Source organism: Bradysia coprophila, assembly GCF_014529535.1.
Source record: "Bradysia coprophila strain Holo2 chromosome IV unlocalized genomic scaffold, BU_Bcop_v1 contig_144, whole genome shotgun sequence".
Lineage (NCBI taxonomy): Eukaryota > Metazoa > Arthropoda > Insecta > Diptera > Sciaridae > Bradysia > Bradysia coprophila.
The window spans coordinates 904,166-922,695 of NW_023503373.1; the positions used below are offsets into that span (position 1 = coordinate 904,166).

An 18,530-nucleotide genomic window follows, 5' to 3' on the forward strand; every position below is an offset into this window, starting at 1 on the left:
AAATTTCAAAAACATTCAGATCGTTAATTTTACTCATTCGAGTCATAATATTTCGTGTGAGACTTCAACTCATATAACTGTCGAGTCCGAAAAATTTCCGTTGAATCTAAATCCGTTGATTCCTTTCTAGTACGGTCAGATCAACCCGCAAACAGGCGAGGTGCGTGACATCGATTACAAAACTGGCAATGTCTCATCAACCAAAAAAGCAAACGTTGATCCATTCACCGGCCAGATAACCATCAAAGGCGTCGTCGACAAAAATGGAAAACTCGATCCTAGCCTTTCGCAACAGTTGACATTTGGAACGGAAGTCGATCCAGTGGTTGAAGTCACAAGCATATGCGGCAAATACGATGCCAAAAAGGGTGTAATTGATCCGAAAACCGCTACCGTTGAACAGAGCGTTGGAAATATCAATAAGGAAGACTTCAAAATTGGCACAAACTACGGCACGTTTGATTTGCTTAACAACACCGTTGAATTTAAGAATCCGAAAACGAATAAATTGGAGAAAAAAGAAGCAAAGGTTGATCCGATCACCGGGCAAATAATCCTGCGCAACGAAGTAAATCCGAAGTCAGGAAAACCAGAGAAAGACTTTGGTCGCATTGTGTCATTACGAATTGTGAACAAAAAGATTGATCCTCGCACGGGAAGTGCAGTCGCTAGTTCGATTGAAACGAAAGACATTATCGTTGACCCTAAAACGAATCAATTATGGGTGCCAGATGGTGTTGATCCGGTAACTAAGAACACAATCTACACAAGCACACAGGTGGACCCGAAGGGCTTTATCATCACCTTGTACGGTTACCTCAACCCGAAAACGAATAACATTGAAAAAATCACATCAATCGAATCGAACATAACTAAAGTCGACCCAATCTCGGGACAAGTATTCACCTTAGTACCCGGCGAAACCGACCCCGCTTCCGGTCAACCACTGTATGCAACTTCCCAAATCGATAACGAGAGTGGCGAGATTTATACAAAAGTAAGTAAAAACGTTCACAGGGAATCTACACTGAGCGAGCGAAATTTTCTACGCGTTACATGTATGGATGGTGTAAGGAAATTATTCGTGTGACATGTACGCGCAGCACTTAATACAGTTACAAAATTTTAAATGAACAATTTGTTTCGTTTCGTGACTGTAATTTTTACGTGGTGGAGGCATTGATACGACGTTCACGTATTAAAGAAGTCTGAAGTATGAATGTCTCATGAACCACTAATATTGTTCAAAAATTTCATTTTGCTCAGTGTAATTCTAGCAGTTTAAAAATATGAAAAACTGTGGCGCTTCAAATTTGTACATGTCGAGTACAAGATTTTATCGTTCCTTCGCAATAGGTTGGAAAAATCGACCCGAAAACCGGAAAATTGGTCTTGATACGGATAATTCTATTGACGCGAAAGGATGCACAAGGACGACCCCAAGAAGTGGATCCTGAGAGCTGTGATATCGATCAAGTTACGGGCCGCATTCGAAACATTTTCAACAAAACCGTCTACGTCTACAATATGATTGATCCTGTGACGGGAGAAATCGTTCAGGTTGATCCTGACGATCCTCGCATGGCAGGTGCTCGTACCACAGTAACTCAAACCATGACCTTGAGCGGCAAAATTGACCCCAACACGGGCCGAATTATAACCGAGTACGGTCACATTGACCCCGAAACAGGCGACATCGATCCCACAACAGCGGTCATTGACCCCGTGACGGGAAAACTCATCTTGAATTATGCACAAATCGATCCGAGTCACTTCGGAAAGGAGGTTCAGGTGACAAAAGAGACTGTACCGATAACGCGCGACCAATTTTACGATGGCATTAAGCATATGGGCAAAAATGCACTCCGACGGGACTCGGAGGCTAGTTCCGATGATGATGTCGCACAGTATGGCACCGATGTCAGCGGCCCCGAAGGTACAAAGTTAGGAAAGTTTGTCAGTACGCCAACGGTGGTGAAGACAACAACAAAACAGGTTTTGACCAAGAACGAGGATGGCGTTACGCACAATGTGGAAGAGGAAGTCAGAAATTTAGGAACCGGTGAAGTTATGTTCTCAACGCAGGAACACAAGGTTAGATTTGGTTTTTAGTTTTGATTTTTATTTTGTTTTCTGACCTTTTCCGTTAAAAAAGCAATTGGCAACGAAAATTGAATTGCATAGATGAGTAATTGAATCAAATGCTTGGACTGTGTATTTTTGCCCATTTTACCATTACATCATCCGATTTTATTATTATTGTCATTGAAATCATATTAAGATGGAATTCAGAGATTCGAGGTTCATTTCTTTAGTAGTTGCTATTTAGTCGAAGTATGTGTTGTGTGTGTTTGAACGTTGTTGTCGTTTTATATAGCGTTTTACGTTTGATGTTTTCCAAGTCAGACACAACCACTTAATGGTAGGTACATTGTGTGGCGCTTAGAAAAGGAAGTTTTATAGAAAATTTTGCAGAATTTTTGACATTATTTACGAGAGTTTTTCGACAAAGTAAGTTAATTTAAATCACAAATGAAAGTGTTGTTTAGCACGCGTCTACGACACGACATCAACGCTTTTTCGGTTTAGCATTCTTCATCACACCTTTTATAGGTCCAAAAATGCATTGCAATTACTCTCCAAGTATCCTCAAATATCAAACGTCCAGAAAGCCACTATTTTATGCGATGTGTATGATTTCAAATGATTTGTAGCTTTCAGTGTGCCATTTTCTGTTGTTTTTCTTTTCTTTTTAACTGATTTTGTAGTTGTTTTTATTTCCTTTAATTTTGTTTTTCGTATAAAAAAGGCTGATGCACCAGTCGATGATTCCGCTGGTGCATATGTGACAGCAACGGCTGTCACAACCAGAACGGCAACGACACATGAAGACATAGGTAAAAATGCAAAGACACAACAATTGGAAGAGAAAACCGTTGCGACTACAACCACACATAATCTAAATCGTCAAGAACAGCGTGTTGTAACTCAAGAAGTGAAGACAACCGCAACCGTTACTAGTGGTGAACAGGTATTGCACGAATTATTTTTATTTACTTTTTATTTTTTAACGAAGTGACATCGAATGTTAGAACGTACCGTTCGTTAGTTCGTTACCGCATTTTCATATTTTTTTTGTTTTTGTTTTTTGAAAACTATTTCGTTGCATGTGATTGCATATTGCTTGTTTCTAGTTTAATCGCAGAGGTAGTATTTCCTCAACAAGTTCTGGCGACTCTGGAACTCCAATTGATGGACCATACGATAGTTCGTTGACCCCCTCAATAAAGGTTTGTTAGCCAAATTCCATTTAATTGTTAAGTGAATGCGCTGCTGATATGAACAAAAAATCATTTATAAATTGCCGAGCCATGTGTCATGATGGATGTTCTTTAGGAACTGAAAATTTGGCTTAGCCGTGATTCTAATGTTGTCTTGTCCATTGAATCTTTGTAGGACGATTTAAACACAACGACAACGATTGATCCGAACCATGTGGTACTCGGGGAAAATAGTGCGGGATACACAGCCGATGGTGAAATTATTTCATCACAAACAGTCAGCAGCAAAACGCGTACTGTTGAAACTATAACGGTAAAATTTAGCGCCTAAATAAACAAAAAATTGTGCGGTCGCCTAATGAAATGTTTCGATTTTAGTACAAAACTGAACGAGATGGTATAGTCGAAACTCGAGTAGAGCAGAAAATTACAATTCAGTCAGATGGAGATCCAATCGACCATGACAAAGCATTGGCTGAAGCTATTCAAGTAAGTCAATTCGTTTTATTTTAATGATTATAAAGATTGTAGGAAAATTCAGTTATGACCTCGGTTATGACAAAATACGTTCACCGTTTTCTTATTATTTCGAATTGCCTCTTTTCATAGTCCTGCCTTTAGAGGAAATGTCTTCGGTTGATCCTAATTGATTCTTTTATTCGATTGATAGGATTCTCCACTTTTTTCGATTGACATGATCAATAAGAGACAGTGGCCGTTTAATAAGTATATTTGAAAACTTGTGTGGTTTTTTTTTATTAGTTTAGATTGAAAGACTTAAACAGCAGTAACCTCTTTTTACTTAATTTGTTGTCTTCGGACGTTTTGACTCACTTTTTTCTTTAAAGAAATTTGACTAACACAAAATAAACACAAAAATAATCTCACATAACAAGTACTGCTGTTATTTGACCAGACCTGTCCTTACCATGAACCTCCGTTGATCTCAGATAAAACACGTTTTCTCCAACATTTTTGCACATGATTTTCACTTTACAATTAGTGTAGAGCACAGTATCATCCAAAACTATAAGGTTTTCTTGTGCAACCTAAGCAAATTGGCTTCCATTCTTCATTTAAGAACAGTTCGTTAGATCATACCAGTAGTTCGATCCATCAAACTTTCACAGTTCTGTAATCGAAATTGTAAATTTTATTGAGACTGTTCCTTCAATGATGCGAAATCTCTAAATAGCTGACATTCGTTTTGGAAAATGTTTTTAAAACATTTCGAAAAAACGTTTTGATCGCTAACAGTTTCTTCATCAGACAATTGGTGTAGATTATTTTTGGACAAGTTTTTTTTGTATTGTCCAGAGCACGGAAAAGACGAGAACACGTCAAAACTAACTCAATCAATTAACTATTTCCAATAGATTTGTAGTCGGTGTCAGTGGCTTTCCTTTACAAATTTTGGTGCTACTAGCGACGCTACTAAACAGAGCCTATTTTTTAGAATACATTTTCTAGAATTTTCGACAATTCTTAGAATTGAAAGAAATATTAAAAACTCGCATAATTTTGTAGACAAGATTCTAGAAAATTCTATAAATTTCTACAAATTCTAAAATTTCTTCTTTCTAAAAAAAATATGTAAAATATGCCCGAATCAATGTACAACGAAAAGCCAACTCACGGGCCTGACACTATTCACTTTACTCCTCATTTTTTAAATGCTGCTATTCATTGAGTGTCCTGCCCGTGAGCCCACTGCTCTCTGACTCCAATTGAAATCATACACCCTTCGATCTATTAACCGTGTTCTCTAAAAAACCTGATCTGAATTAGAATTTTGTTCGATTACTCAAAACGAACCTACGCCCTCAAAAGAAAGGGCCAGATTTTAAAATTGTCGATTGTAAACTTCAACTGATTTTACAATAAACCACACAGAGCGATTTTCAAATGAAGACTGGTCTGTGAACTTTGTATTGCTATCGAGCTATTGTGTTTGTTTAAAATGGTACTCTATATCGACTATATAGTTCCATAGCCGGCCAAAAATAGTCTACTCTTTGTTACATAAGTTAAATATTAGAGAAAATATTTTTGGAAAATCAATTTTCTCAAATTTTCTGTGAAAAATTTTGTCCCGAAAATAGTCCTTCATATCATTATGTCTAACATTTGAGAATAAATTTGTTAGCTTGGGAGTTCTAAAAAGGAATCATTTTTAAAATTTATAGAATTTTTAGCGAAATTATTGTCAAATGTTAAACCTTTACATGTCATCCTTCCTCCCACTATTCACACATCACTGATGTTTTCTTTTTTTCGATTAAATAGGAAGCTACAGCCATGAATCCAGATATGACTGTGGAGAAGATTGAAATTCAGCAACAAACCCAACAATAATTTACAGTTTAAGTGAAGAAAAAGAAATTTCTTTTTATTTTAATGATTTTTATTATTATTTTCCTTTTATTTGGAATATTGTCACAGGAAAAGTTTATATTTTAGATTGTTAACAATTAAGAAAAGGAAAAAAAAATCTATACAGCAAGACCTGCATATTACAAAAACAAAAGCTGTTTACTTATCCATCACACAGACACACAGTATAAATATTTATGTATTTTTATCACTTCAGTTTTTTTTAAATTAATTATTAATAAAAAAAAAAGTTTTCTAAGAAAAATGATCACCGTACTACATTCGTTGATTCAATAAAATCAAATTTTGTTCAGTCGAATAAAATAATGAAAAAAGGATAAGAAAAACCCAAGTGTTCACCGAAAAAAAACAAAGAGTTTTTTGGTAAGTTTTTTTCGATTTTCTTCGTATAATAAAAAAATAAAAATTATAATTGTTGGAGAAGCAAGCTTAAAAGAACCAATATTTTTTTTAGCTTTTTTAAAAAATCACAATAAATTTGCAAGAAAATATATTTTATAAAAATTGAAAACATAAGAAAAAGTTTAGATTAATGTTTTAAGGTATAGCTTTGATAAAGAAATAAAAATATTTTGAGAGAATTAAAGTGAAAATTTGAAAAAAAATAATAATTTTGGAAACGTGCTTTTTGTTCCGCAATTTATGGGAGAACTAATCAATAAAATTGATTGGAGTCAAAAAATTTCTTCGTTTTTTTTTCTCTCTCTTGTCACTGTCAAGCATTATTACATTATAGCATTATTATATCTAGATGAAAAACCATTATAAATTTGATGTTAGAAACTCTGTATGATGTTAGTGCCTATTTTGAAGAAAAACAACTAAATGAAAACAAATCGCGTTTATTCAGCTAATCATTTATTTAATTGTGCTCCCATTGTCACATAAAAAGGACCCATTTTCTGTGCACTAAATATTATGTAGGTTCTCTGATTATAATGGAAGGAAATTTTTGGAATAGAAAGTAATCGATAAAATTTCAATAAACAAAGAAAACTTTATGATTAACATTTTATGGGACTAAGAATAGTTTTTTTTTTGTATCTAATTTTATGAATCGACTCTTTTCGGAATCTCTGCGAGAAAATTTTTTGTTATGTTTTAAGGTAACTGATTGCGGAAGTGAACTTTTTTTGTTTGTCATCAGAATAATATTACATCAAAAATTTATAAATACGCAAAGCAAAGCTTTCAAGTTCGTTTTTTTTAAATTAATTTTATTTTATTTTTTACTTTTATTTTGTATTAACATTCCACACGTACTATAAAACTTTCACTAAAAATGAAAACTCAATTTTTTTGTTGTTTAATTTAAAGATTTTTCTTCTTGACTTTTTTTATCGCTTACTCTTTCGGCAAAGGAATTTTCGTTTTTTCAGTTTGGCGCGAATTCCTTTTTGGTAAATTGGTCGGAAATGTAGATACAACTATCCGGTGAAAATTAATTGAATTTAATTTGTTTGATAAGAACAGACACAGTTTAAATTGTGGGGCAAATAACCGTAAGTGTGAGCCTGGCGAGTGGATTTTTTTCAGATAATTTTCATTGACAGAGAAATGATTACTTATTACGTGTTGGATCGATTCGAAATGACACCATTTAGGTTACATTTCTCTGTCTTCGAAAAACTTTTAAAGAATTTATTTGACAAATATTGCGAAGGTTTTAGGTGACTAACAACGATTATGCGCTCCTCAGTTTAAACCAAGAGGCTTTTTTAGGGAAGTTTGAAATTTTACAAAATTCACCAAAATTAGATGAAACTTTTTAAATCAATTCCGTTATATCAGGCCTCTTCCTTGAATTCATTAAACCACTGGCCACTGACAAGTGTATCATCACTTTTACAAGGAGAAAACATTTTTTACTGCACTTTTTATTTTACCGTAATTTTGCAACGCGCACAACTGTTCATTTTGACGAATTAATCGATCTTTAACCGTCACAAAATGGAAACGAAATAAGTAAGGCAGTCATGTGGCTATAAATAATTTTTTACGATTTACAAACTGTACTTCCTGTAAGCTCCAACTATCAGCTCATTGTTTAAAACGAAAGAAAAGTGAAAAAATGGCAAAATAATACACAAAATGAAAGAAGAACTAAAGTGAATAACAGAGAAGTTGTTTTATAATTTTTATGTAAAAGAAGAAGATAAAACCGTAACTGTTGTCTAAGAATGCAAAAAAAAGAGAACGACAAATCTGTAAGTTTTATCATAATAGCCTAGCTTCTAAACTTATACTATCTTTACAATTGGATCGTAAAGATTTCAGCCGTAATTTTAGGCTATTTTTCAATCTTCTTGGTAAAGTTTTTAAAAACTATAACCGGACGTTCAGTTACAATTGAAATAAGAAAAAAAAACAAAACTACTTTCGGTCTCTGTAATTACGAAGAAAAAGAAAACAATTTTATGTATTTTATTGAATAAAAATGAATAAATCTATTTAATGCTTAAAACAAATGTTTATCGACTTTCTTTCCATTCCATCATTAGACCCGTACGAACTACTGGGGTCTTATGCGTTTACGCATACATCCGTAACACGTCGAATTGGACTCCCTGAGTAAGGGGAAACCTATTGTGGTTGTCTAGAGATGCCAAATCAGTGAAAAAAAATGTCCGTCTGTCCGTCTGCACGATAACTTGAGTAAAACGCATCCGATTTTGAAAATTCTCTTTTTTCCCGGTTGGTAATGTCAAAAGACAGGCTAAGTTCGAAGATGAGTGATTTTGGATCGACCCTTCCCGAGCTGTGGCCCAATAAGTGCTTTACGGTTTTTCGAAGATTTCTCCGGACATTCAAACGTTACACTTGTAACTGATACGTCAAATAAAAGGTATTTACAATACCGATCGACAAAAAAAAAGTTTATGGAAATCGGATGACCGACTCGTGAGTTAGACCCCTTGGTGTGAAACAGGCACAGGGCGGCAAGCAGTTTTTGCTTGTAGGTCGGCCACATTTCAACATATTTCGTCTGTTTTAGCTTTATTAGATAGGTATTGACCGTACCAATCAGGGAAAAAAAGTTTTTGAAATTATGTTCTCCGGAGCGTGAGCTAGGTCTCTTGGAGTGAGCTCTTATCTGGCTACTCGGCCGTACAGTGAACGTGGAGTATTTTGTCAATATCTCGAGTAAATTTTGACCGAATTTCATGATTTTTTTTTTGTTTGAAAGGTATTAACGAATGTAAAGCGTCGGTAAAATTTCCGGTCTCCAAACAAAATGGCTGCCGGTGGCCATATTGGATTTTAATAAAAGTGATATAAAAGTGAAAATATAGCGGTATATAGCTGTTTAAATAGGAATTTATGAAAGTTGACTTCGTACGGGGCTGTCTATATTGCCTCCGGCAATTTATTTGTATATGCTAACAAGGCAAAGAAAGATAATGTAAGTGATTTTAAAGGGCGAATAGCTTTTCAGTAGAGAATGAAGTAAAAGAAATGAAGAGTTTCACAGTAAAGGCTTTTGATACGAATAGGTGTTTCGTACGGGTCGGCGTTAGCTATGTTTTTGGTTGGATGTTGTTGACTTTCTATACATATTTTTGGATGAAAACGAGTTGAATATGAAAAGAGTTCCAAATGAGTTGCACGCGAAAAAAAGAGTTGCAAATCGAGTGGTTGGCCCCTTTCTCCGTAGTCATCATATTCGTCGGCATTGTTGTTAGAATCGACATCTAAATCCATTGTATATAGAAGAAAAACGTAATTTAATTAGCTGAACGAAAGGGGTAAGAAATTGCGACAATGTATGCTAATAAGCCTTAGAGTAATTATAACTAGAGAGGAAACTTCGAACAAAATTACGTAAAATATATGGTCCCAACATCAAATACGAAATGTTTGGTAGTATGTGTTTGCCCTCTTAATTAAGAGGGCAAATTTCGGCGCATAAAATTTGAATTAAGTTACCAATCATTTTTTTTTACTTTTTTCTTGTGAAAAATCTATACAAAAATAAGTGATAGCTGGACTGTCATTTTCTGTGATTAAGAACAACGGCGTTTAACTTAAATTACGATCCCCCAATATCTCAAATTCGCTTGGAAATTTGGTATACAAGACAAGTAAACAGATTCTGTCGGAATTTTTTCATTATTTTTTAACAAAAGTCATTTTTTGCATAGATAGTTCACTGTCCCTCGAATAAAGTTGTTTTTATAAACAATTGACGGATATAGTTGAATTAATTTATTTATTCTGAAGATCCGACCTATTTGCTAGAGTAAAGACAAACATTGAGACAAAACACAACCACATCCAACACTTGGATCTTTCATTATTTCTATTGATGCCACTTTCCATGATGTGATTTTCATATACTCTGGTGTGTTTGTAACATAACACTGCTGATTGTTTAATTGAAGAATTATTTCTTTCCATTTTTTCAATCGGTTTGATCAGACGGAAAACTATGTCAAAAAAAGCTGAGGAGACAACATGCAAGAATGAGGTTATGTGCACATCAATTATTAAAAAAACTATGTTTTCTGCTTCGCAGTACTTCGGGACATACACCCTTTGATAGAACAGGAGTGGACCATCACAATTTTATTTATTTTTTGTTAGTTTCACTGGTGAAATTTAAAAATAAATAACATTCAACGCATAAGACTGTTTAGATAAACAACGTCAATAAATATTTTGACAGAAATCTCAAATGTGAGTGTATTGGTAGAAGCTCTACGTAAATCATTACGTAAATGTATCTTATACTCATTGATGTCGGGACCGCTTTTCGTAGTGCGAATTTCCTCTCTAGGTATAATTACTCTAAGTAATAAGCGCATATTTAAAATGGATATATTGTGAAAAAAAACGCTTTATTATTCCAAAGTTTAATCAAAATCTTATAAACAATTCTCAAAATGTACAATCAACTGTTCACCATCAAAAGCAACTTCGCCGTCAGAACCAAGGCTGTATACTTTGAGGAGGTCACGCAGACCGCCATTTTATTAGATACGCGGGAACACACCACTTCTGATGATTTTACATGTAAAAAAATTCACCACATCATCAAGACGACGAGAATCATCAGAGTAGGTGAATTTTTGTATGAAATCGGCCATTTTATCATCAACTGTGGTGTGTAACCCGCGTATCTGTATCTGCGTGACCTCCCCAAAGTATACAGCCTTGGTCAGAACATCACAGTAAACGAATAAATGTATGACGTCATGACGTCAAGGTAGACAAAGAACAAAATGGGAACTTTAAAGGCCCAAACGCAATTCACCATTTTGAGTCTCCGTTCAGACAATGCGCATGCGCATGTTCACCAAAATGGTGAACTGCGATTCCAGGTTAAATTGAAAGAAAAATCGTTTACTTTAGTGTCCCATCTTCGAGAAATTTTTTTTTTTTGAAGTATATCAAGCTTCATAAAACTTTTTGAACCCTTGCGCACCCAACCTTTCATAACTTCAAATGCCAACAAAAGAAACAGAAAAGGACAATAAGATAATACGAGGAATCGTTTTTACTGGTTTTACTGATATGAATTGAAAATGTTTCAAAACGTAAAAACATATTTTTTTACTCACACCAAACTCGACTTGTGTTTCACGATTTCAGACTTTGTTCAAAAGGCTTGTACGTTCGATCGTTTACTTACGACACGGTAACAATTTCACATGGTACGATTTGGTGAGATAGATTTTTGAATTAAATTTGGTCACGTTTCCAGTTTGGAAGATCGATTTTATCGCGGCAAAATACCACCGCGTATTGTTTTCTATAACTATTGTTTTCGCGTCATAACGGCACATTATTTTCGACGACATTTTCCGCAATTTTATTTTACCCAAATGTAACAAAATCGAAAAAAAATCACTTACTTCAGTTCGTACAATTCCCAGTCACGGTTGCTATTTTTCGAGTCACGGTTGCTATTTTCCGAATGGTCAAGAATGGTGGAATTAAAATGTTTTTTTATCAGACCAGCACGTTTATGGTTAGCTTTTGCTTTGGTGTGTTACGTATGAGCAAGAGAAGAAAAATTATGTTTTTAGGTTGGTATTCATACTTGGTGCAGTGGTGACAGTAGAAATTAACTTGCATCTTATCTTACACAGTTCTCAAATTCCCACAGTCCACGCGAAATCTGCCGAATGGCAACTGCAATCAGCAAAGAAAAGAACAAATTTGAAAAAAACAAGGCATCAGAACAGTCGGAGCGTTTGCTGCGACTTAGCCCCGTACGACCCGTAATCCTATTTCGTCCGTGAACATAATACGTCCGTAGCCGTAATACGCCCGGAACCCTAATACGTCTACAACCCTCTAATGCGTCTGTTACCAAAATGCAAGTCAAGTTGGGCATGGTCAAATTTACTGAAAGTGTTCATTTTTTAAATTGCGCATAGCGCAATTACGAAAGCCCGTACGAAGTACCTCTCAAATAAAACCAACAATTTACGACATTATTTTATAAACCCAAAATTTTTTGCCAACTTTTCATTGGGTATTCAATTACCTCTCAAATGAAACAAAAACTAGCAAAATCGGATGAGGTTTACTCGATTTATGTGCAAAAAACACTTAGGGCCGAGTAGCGGCCTTAGTCCTAGGGCCCAAATTTGAAACTTTTTTTGCCATCATTCTATTCGGCATTCAATTATCTCTCAAACGAAAGAAAAACTAGCAAAATCGGATGTGATTTACTCGATTTATGTGCAAAAAATACTTAGGGCCGAGTAGCGGCCTTAGTCCAAGGGCCCAAATTTGAAACTTTTTTTCGCCACGTTCTTTTCGGTATTCAATTACCTTCCATAAAAAACTAAATCTAGCAAAATCGGATGAGATTTACTCGATTTATGTGCAAAAACCATTAGGGCCGAGAAGCGGCCTTAGTCCAAGGGCCCAAATTTGAAACTTTTTTTGCCATCATTCTATTCGGCATTCAATTATCTCTCAAATGAAACAAAAACTAGCAAAATCGGATGAGATTTACTCGATTTATGTGCAAAAATACTTAGGGCCGAGTAGCGGCCTTAGTCCAAGGGCCCAAATTAGAAACTTTTTTTCGCCACGTTCTTTTCGGTATTCAATTACCTTCCGGATGAGTTTTACTCGATTTATGTGCAAAAAAACACTTAGGGCCGAGTAGCGGCCTTAGTCCAAGGGCCCAAATTTGAAACTTTTTTTTGCCATCATTCTATTCGGCATTCAATTATCTCTCAAACGAAACAAAAACTAGCAAAATCGGATGAGATTTACTCGATTTATGTGCAAAAAAACACTTAGGGCCGAGTAGCGGCCTTAGTCCAAGGGCCCAAATTTGAAACTTTTTTGCCATCATTCTATTCGGCATTCAATTATCTCTCAAATGAAACAAAAACTAGCAAAATCGAATGAGATTTACTCGATTTATGTGCAAAAAACACTTAGGGCCGAATAGCGGCCTTAGTCCAAGGGCCCAAATTTGAAACTTTTTTCGCCACGTTATTTTCGGTATTCAATTACCTTCCATAAAAAACTAAATCTAGCAAAATCGGATGAGATTTACTCGATTTATGTGCAAAAAACACTTAGGGTCGAGTAACGACCTTTGAGCCCTTCCAACAAGCCCGCGTTGCATCTTACCCAAAAACAATGTTCAGCAACTTTGTTCTACTCGTCAATTCCTTTCATTTGAAGGAAGGGCCGACCGTACCATGCCCATTTTCGAACTTGACCTTACTTTTGTCGATACCAATCGGGAAAAAAAGAATTTTGAAAAAAGGTTGTGATTTACTCAAGCTAGAGGGGTCACGGACGGACGGACGGACGGACATTTTTTTTATTGCGGATTCGTCATCTATGAACATAACCAAATGCCTTGCCCTTACTGTCTGCTTCCAATTCGACGTGTTACAAACGGCATATTAATCTTATAAGCCCGCAGTACTTCGTACGGGGCTAAAAATGTCCGTCCGTCCGTCCGTCTGTGACCCCTCTAGCTTGAGCAAATCACAACCTTTTTTCAAAATTCTTTTTTTCCCCGATTGGTATCGACAAAAGTAAGGTCAAGTTCGAAAATGGGCATGGTAGGGTCGGCCCTTCCAGAGCTAGGGCCCTATAGGTGTTTTTCAGTCTTTCGACGGTATCTACCGAAATACGCACGCAACAGCTGCTTGTGATATACCAAATGAAAGGTATTGACGAGTAGAACAAAGTTGCTTAATATTGTTTTTGGGTAAGATGCAACGTGGGCTTGTTGGGAGAGCTCAAAGGTCTTTACTCGGCCCTAAGTGTTTTTTGCACATAAATCGAGTAAATCTCATCCGATTTTGCTAGATTTAGGTTTTTATGGATGGTAATTGAATACCGAAAAGAACGTGGCAAAAAAAGTTTCAAATTTGGGCCCTTGGACTAAGGCCGCTACTCGGCCCTAAGTGTTTTTTGCACATAAATCGAGTAAATCACATCCGATTTTGCTAAATTTAGTTTTTTATGGAAGGTAATTGAATACCGAAAATAACGTGTCGAAAAAAGTTTCAAATTTGGGCCCTTGGACTAAGGCCGCTACTCGGCCCTAAGTGTTTTTTGCACATAAATCGAGTAAATCTCATCTGATTTTGCTAGTTTTTGTTTCATTTGAGAGATAATTGAATGCCGAATAGAATGATGGCAAAAAAAGTTTCAAATTTGGGCCCTTGCACTAAGGCCGCTACTCGGCCCTAAGTGTTTTTTGCACATAAATCGAGTAAATCTCATCCGATTTTGCTAGTTTTTGTTTCGTTTGAGAGATAATTGAATACCGAAAATAACGTGGCGAAAAAAGTTTCAAATTTGGGCCCTTGGACTAAGGCCGCTACTCGGCCCTAAGTGTTTTTTGCACATAAATCGAGTAAATCTCATCTGATTTTGCTAGTTTTTGTTTCATTTCAGAGATAATTGAATGCCGAATAGAATGATGGCGAAAAAAGTTTCAAATTTGGGCCCTTGGACTAAGGCCGCTACTCGGCCCTAAGTGTTTTTTGCACATAAATCGAGTAAATCTCATCCGATTTTGCTAGTTTTTGTTTCATTTGAGAGGTAATTGAATACCCAATGGAAAGTTGGCAAACATTTTTTGGGTTTCTAAAATAATGTCGTGAATTGTTGGTTTTTTTTAGAGGTACTTCGTACGGGCTTTCGTAATTGCGCTATGCCAAATTTGACCATGCCCAACTTGACTCGCATTTTGGTAACAGACGCATTAGAGGGTTGTAGACGTATTAGGGTTACGGGCGTATTAGGGCTACGGACTTATTATGGTTACGGACGAAATAGGATTACGGGTCGTACGGGGCTAAGTCGCAGCAAACGCTCCGACTGTTCTGATGCCTTGTTTGTTTTGTTTTTAGGTTGGTAGTAGTGGTGAAAGTACATAGAAAAATCCAAGGTTCTGAAAGAACGGGTTAAGCACATTCGAGTTGATCCCGAAGGCGGTGTAATCAAAATTTACCTGTAGCGCCAGCTAGGTTTGGAAAATTTTATATGATGATTTAAGTCTAACAAAAAAAAAATTGTTTTCAAGTCGCAAAAGCGGCAAATTATTTAAATTCCTGCAAATGCAGCAAAAAGTTTTAGACGTTTTTTTTAGAGCAATTCAACGCTTTTATTTTCCTTGACTTCAAATACATACATTTCACGGTTACTAAAAGTGTTTCATTCAATTTTCCATTAGCATTTTCTATGTTAACTGTTTTCCTAAAAAGCATTTCAAAAAGTTTCTCTCTTTGCGAAGTTGACTGTGTTGAGTTTGTACACAATTTTTGGCATGCGATCGTACTGCCACTCGTCAACCGTAGATTCAAGCCACAAAACCCAAATATAACGTGAATATAGTCTTTAATTTGTATTGGGAAATTTTACAAAATAAAAATTCCAATTCAGAATTTTTCAATTAAAAATACTTAAAATTTATTTGCAATGTTTATTTTGAGAATACCTTCACATTTGATCGTTTAATAATGTTCATTTTTAACAAATTTTAAGAAATCCAACAAAAATACGATGGTATTGTTTACAAAGGATTCTATCAATCGATTCATTAGGGTACATTAGTCTTCTTTTTAACAAGGGCAAGGTGTAGTACAAGGGCATTCAGTGGTTGGGCATTTAGTTGTTGGGCATTCAGTTGTGGGGCATTCAGTTGTGGTTGGGCATTCAGTTGTGGGGCATTCAGTTGTGGGGCATTCAGTTGTTGGGCATTCAGTTGTGGTTGGACATTCAGTTGTGGGGCATTCAGTTGTGGTGCATTTAGTTGTGGTTGGACATGTAGTTGTGGTGCATGGAGTTGTGGTGGGGCATTCAGTTGTGGTGCATTTAGTTGTGGTTGGACATGTAGTTGTGGTGCATGGAGTTGTGGTGGGGCATTCAGTTGTGGTGCATTTAGTTGTGGTTGGACATGTAGTTGTGGTGCATGGAGTTGTGGTGGGGCATTCAGTTGTGGTGCATTTAGTTGTGGTTGGGCATGTAGTTGTGGTGCATGGAGTTGTGGTTGGGCATGTAGTTGTCGTGCATGGAGTTGGAGTGGTACACGTAGTTGTTGTACATTTAGTTGTTGTACACGTTGTTGTTGTGCATGGAGTTGGGGTGGTACATGTAGTTGTTGTACATTTAGTTGTTGTGCACGTAGTTGTGGTGCATGGAGTTGGAGTGGTGCAAGTAGTTGTTGTACATGGTGTTGGAGTGGTACAAGTAGTTGTCGTACATGGAGTTGGTGTGGTGCATGTAGTTGTCGTACATGGAGTTGGTGTGGTGCATGTAGTTGTCGTACATGGAGTTGGTGTGGTACATGTTGTTGTCGTACATTTAGTTGTTGTGCATGTAGTTGTGGTGCATGGAGTTGGTGTAGTGCATGTAGTTGTGGTGCATGGAGTTGGAGTGGTACAAGTTGTTGTGGTACATGGCGTTGGCGTAGTACATTTAGTTGTAGTGCATGTAGTTGTGGTGCATTTAGTTGTTGTGCATGTCGTTGTGGTGCATGGAGTTGGGGTAGTACATGTAGTTGTGGTGCATGGAGTTGGAGTGGTGCACGTTGTTGTGGTACATGGCGTTGGCGTAGTACATTTAGTTGTAGTGCATGTAGTTGTGGTACATGGCGTTGGCGTAGTACATTTAGTTGTAGTGCATGTAGTTGTGGTGCATTTAGTTGTTGTGCATGGAGTTGGGGTAGTGCATGGAGGTGGGTCTGGGCAAGGACAATCTGTTGTCGTTGGGCAAGGGCAAGGTGTCGTTACGTCAGGACAACCGCATCTTCCAGTTGGCCTGTGACAGAGCTAAGCATGTTTAAAAAAAAAAAAATTAACTAACACTAACCCCAAGGACGCTAATAACGTTGATTACATACCAATAAAATCGGATCAAAGAGTTCACCATCATCACACTGGTATTCCTCGAGTAATCTCAGTTCATTGCATCGAAAATATTTCGATGGTGCAAGTCGATTCGCGAAAACGGAATTGGTTTGAATTTGATGTGGACAACGTATGTTCGCAGCTGATACAAAGCCAATAGCCAATAAGAAAATTAGAGCTACAAAAACATAACATTTTAATAATCAATTGCACTTCACAAAATTTAGTCAAAATATTTTCTTGTTAAATAAAAACTTTATTCACCCTTCATATTTTTCTTCAACTCCGTATTTTAGTTGCTTCTTAAATGGTATTTCAAACCAAACTGCTGAGTGATGCTTGTTATTATTCTTTTTATAAGAATACGAAAAGTACTTTCTTTGATAATCTTATCAACGATTGTCCATTTACCTCATTTCAATTAAGATAAGTTAATTAATTGAAAGAAAATTATTCGTTTCGAAGATATCAATCTCGATAAACATGAAATGTATACCAATACGATTTCCGCAAATTACAAAATTGAATATTTTCATGTCCATATGACGCTTTTCCGACTGGCAGTGTGTAAGAATCGTATTCTTTATCGTCGTAGTAAATCGGTCGGTATTACTGTTCAGATCGAAATCAATGGCCATAGCAACGCCACACCGTACACGAAGAACTCGTATCAACATCAGTTCATCGTATCCTTTAGTTGTAGCAAGTTGGCGGTGTTTTTTTTACTCAATTGAAACTTTAAGATCAAATTAAGTTTAGGAAAATAAAAAAAAGTCGCAAGCTCAAATGATAGTAGAGATAGTTGAGGCCATTCAAGTCTAACTTGAAGACGGTATATGCTAAATAATTAGATAACCGATTAAAACATAATCCCAATCGTCAAAACAAGCATTTTGGAAAAAGGTGGACACGCTATTTTATCACATACGCGCGGTGTTCGGATGTCAAAATTACTCAACTAGTAGTTTAATTCAAAAATTACACTTCAGGTCTATGTTGTTGTCTCGTTTTCGCTTATGTGATATAATAGAGTACACACTTGTCACTATCAGTCTCGGCAAGCATCGACTTCTTCGTGACAAGTGTGTAATATATATTATGTGCCGAGAACAGATATATAAAGATAAACCGGCTTACACTAGAGTTTTGGTTTGCGAAACTGATGACAGTGCAGCACAGTACAGTGGATTACTTTGACCATTTTGTGTGCAAACTAACCTCACAAAAGTGGAATATAATTTAAATTTCTGATAAATACAAAAACAAATTTTAGCGTTTTTTGGAAAAATTCATTGCTTGTATTTTCCTTCAATAATAACCCAAGTAGCATTTAACGGTTAAAATTCGGTTGTACAACTGTTATTACACCGCGGTTATAAATTATTTGAAGATAACCCAAAATAACTAATTAGTTGTCGCAACGTTGCTACAACGTTGCAATAACGGTTGTACAACGGTTTTTGCCCAGTTGCGAAAGTTGTAAGATTCTAGTAACGAATTGGTTGTAAGA

At 36.2% G+C, this 18,530-nt stretch overlaps 2 protein-coding genes across 12 annotated transcripts in view; one reads left to right on the forward strand and one right to left on the reverse strand.

Annotated features, from left to right (window-relative positions):
• Positions 1 to 8,143, forward strand: part of LOC119071127 (protein 4.1 homolog) — a 28,348-nt gene extending 20,205 nt beyond the window's left edge. For 3 of the 5 annotated variants that reach the window (XM_037175792.1, XM_037175794.1, XM_037175793.1), the window contains 7 exons: positions 131 to 997; positions 1,357 to 2,094; positions 2,810 to 3,031; positions 3,195 to 3,290; positions 3,457 to 3,594; positions 3,660 to 3,770; positions 5,568 to 8,143. In XM_037175792.1, coding sequence (XP_037031687.1) covers positions 131 to 997; positions 1,357 to 2,094; positions 2,810 to 3,031; positions 3,195 to 3,290; positions 3,457 to 3,594; positions 3,660 to 3,770; positions 5,568 to 5,636 — 2,241 coding nt within the window. In that variant the 3' untranslated portion in view covers positions 5,637 to 8,143. The remainder of the gene's footprint in view (positions 1 to 130; positions 998 to 1,356; positions 2,095 to 2,809; positions 3,032 to 3,194; positions 3,291 to 3,456; positions 3,595 to 3,659; positions 3,771 to 5,567) is intronic. The other 2 variants (XM_037175795.1, XM_037175796.1) reach the window with 2 other exon arrangements.
• Positions 8,144 to 15,561: 7,418 nt separating this feature from the next.
• On the reverse strand, positions 15,562 to 17,390 carry LOC119071233 (salivary glue protein Sgs-3-like). Of its 7 annotated transcripts, none has more exons than XM_037176063.1 (5): positions 17,285 to 17,390; positions 17,014 to 17,198; positions 16,845 to 16,942; positions 16,668 to 16,796; positions 15,562 to 16,556 (listed from the first exon to the last, which is right to left on the reverse strand). In XM_037176063.1, exons 1-5 carry the CDS (start codon positions 17,289 to 17,291, stop codon positions 15,734 to 15,736), a joined length of 1,242 nt encoding a protein of 413 aa, XP_037031958.1. In that variant the 5' UTR covers positions 17,292 to 17,390; the 3' UTR covers positions 15,562 to 15,733. The 7 variants fall into 7 exon arrangements, with proteins under 7 accessions (XP_037031958.1, XP_037031961.1, XP_037031956.1 ...); XM_037176066.1 differs by adding an exon at positions 16,605 to 16,634 and having other exon boundaries at positions 15,562 to 16,394; positions 16,683 to 16,942; XM_037176061.1 differs by having other exon boundaries at positions 15,562 to 16,440; positions 16,474 to 16,556; positions 16,668 to 16,942.
• Between the last annotated feature and the right edge of the window lie 1,140 nt (positions 17,391 to 18,530).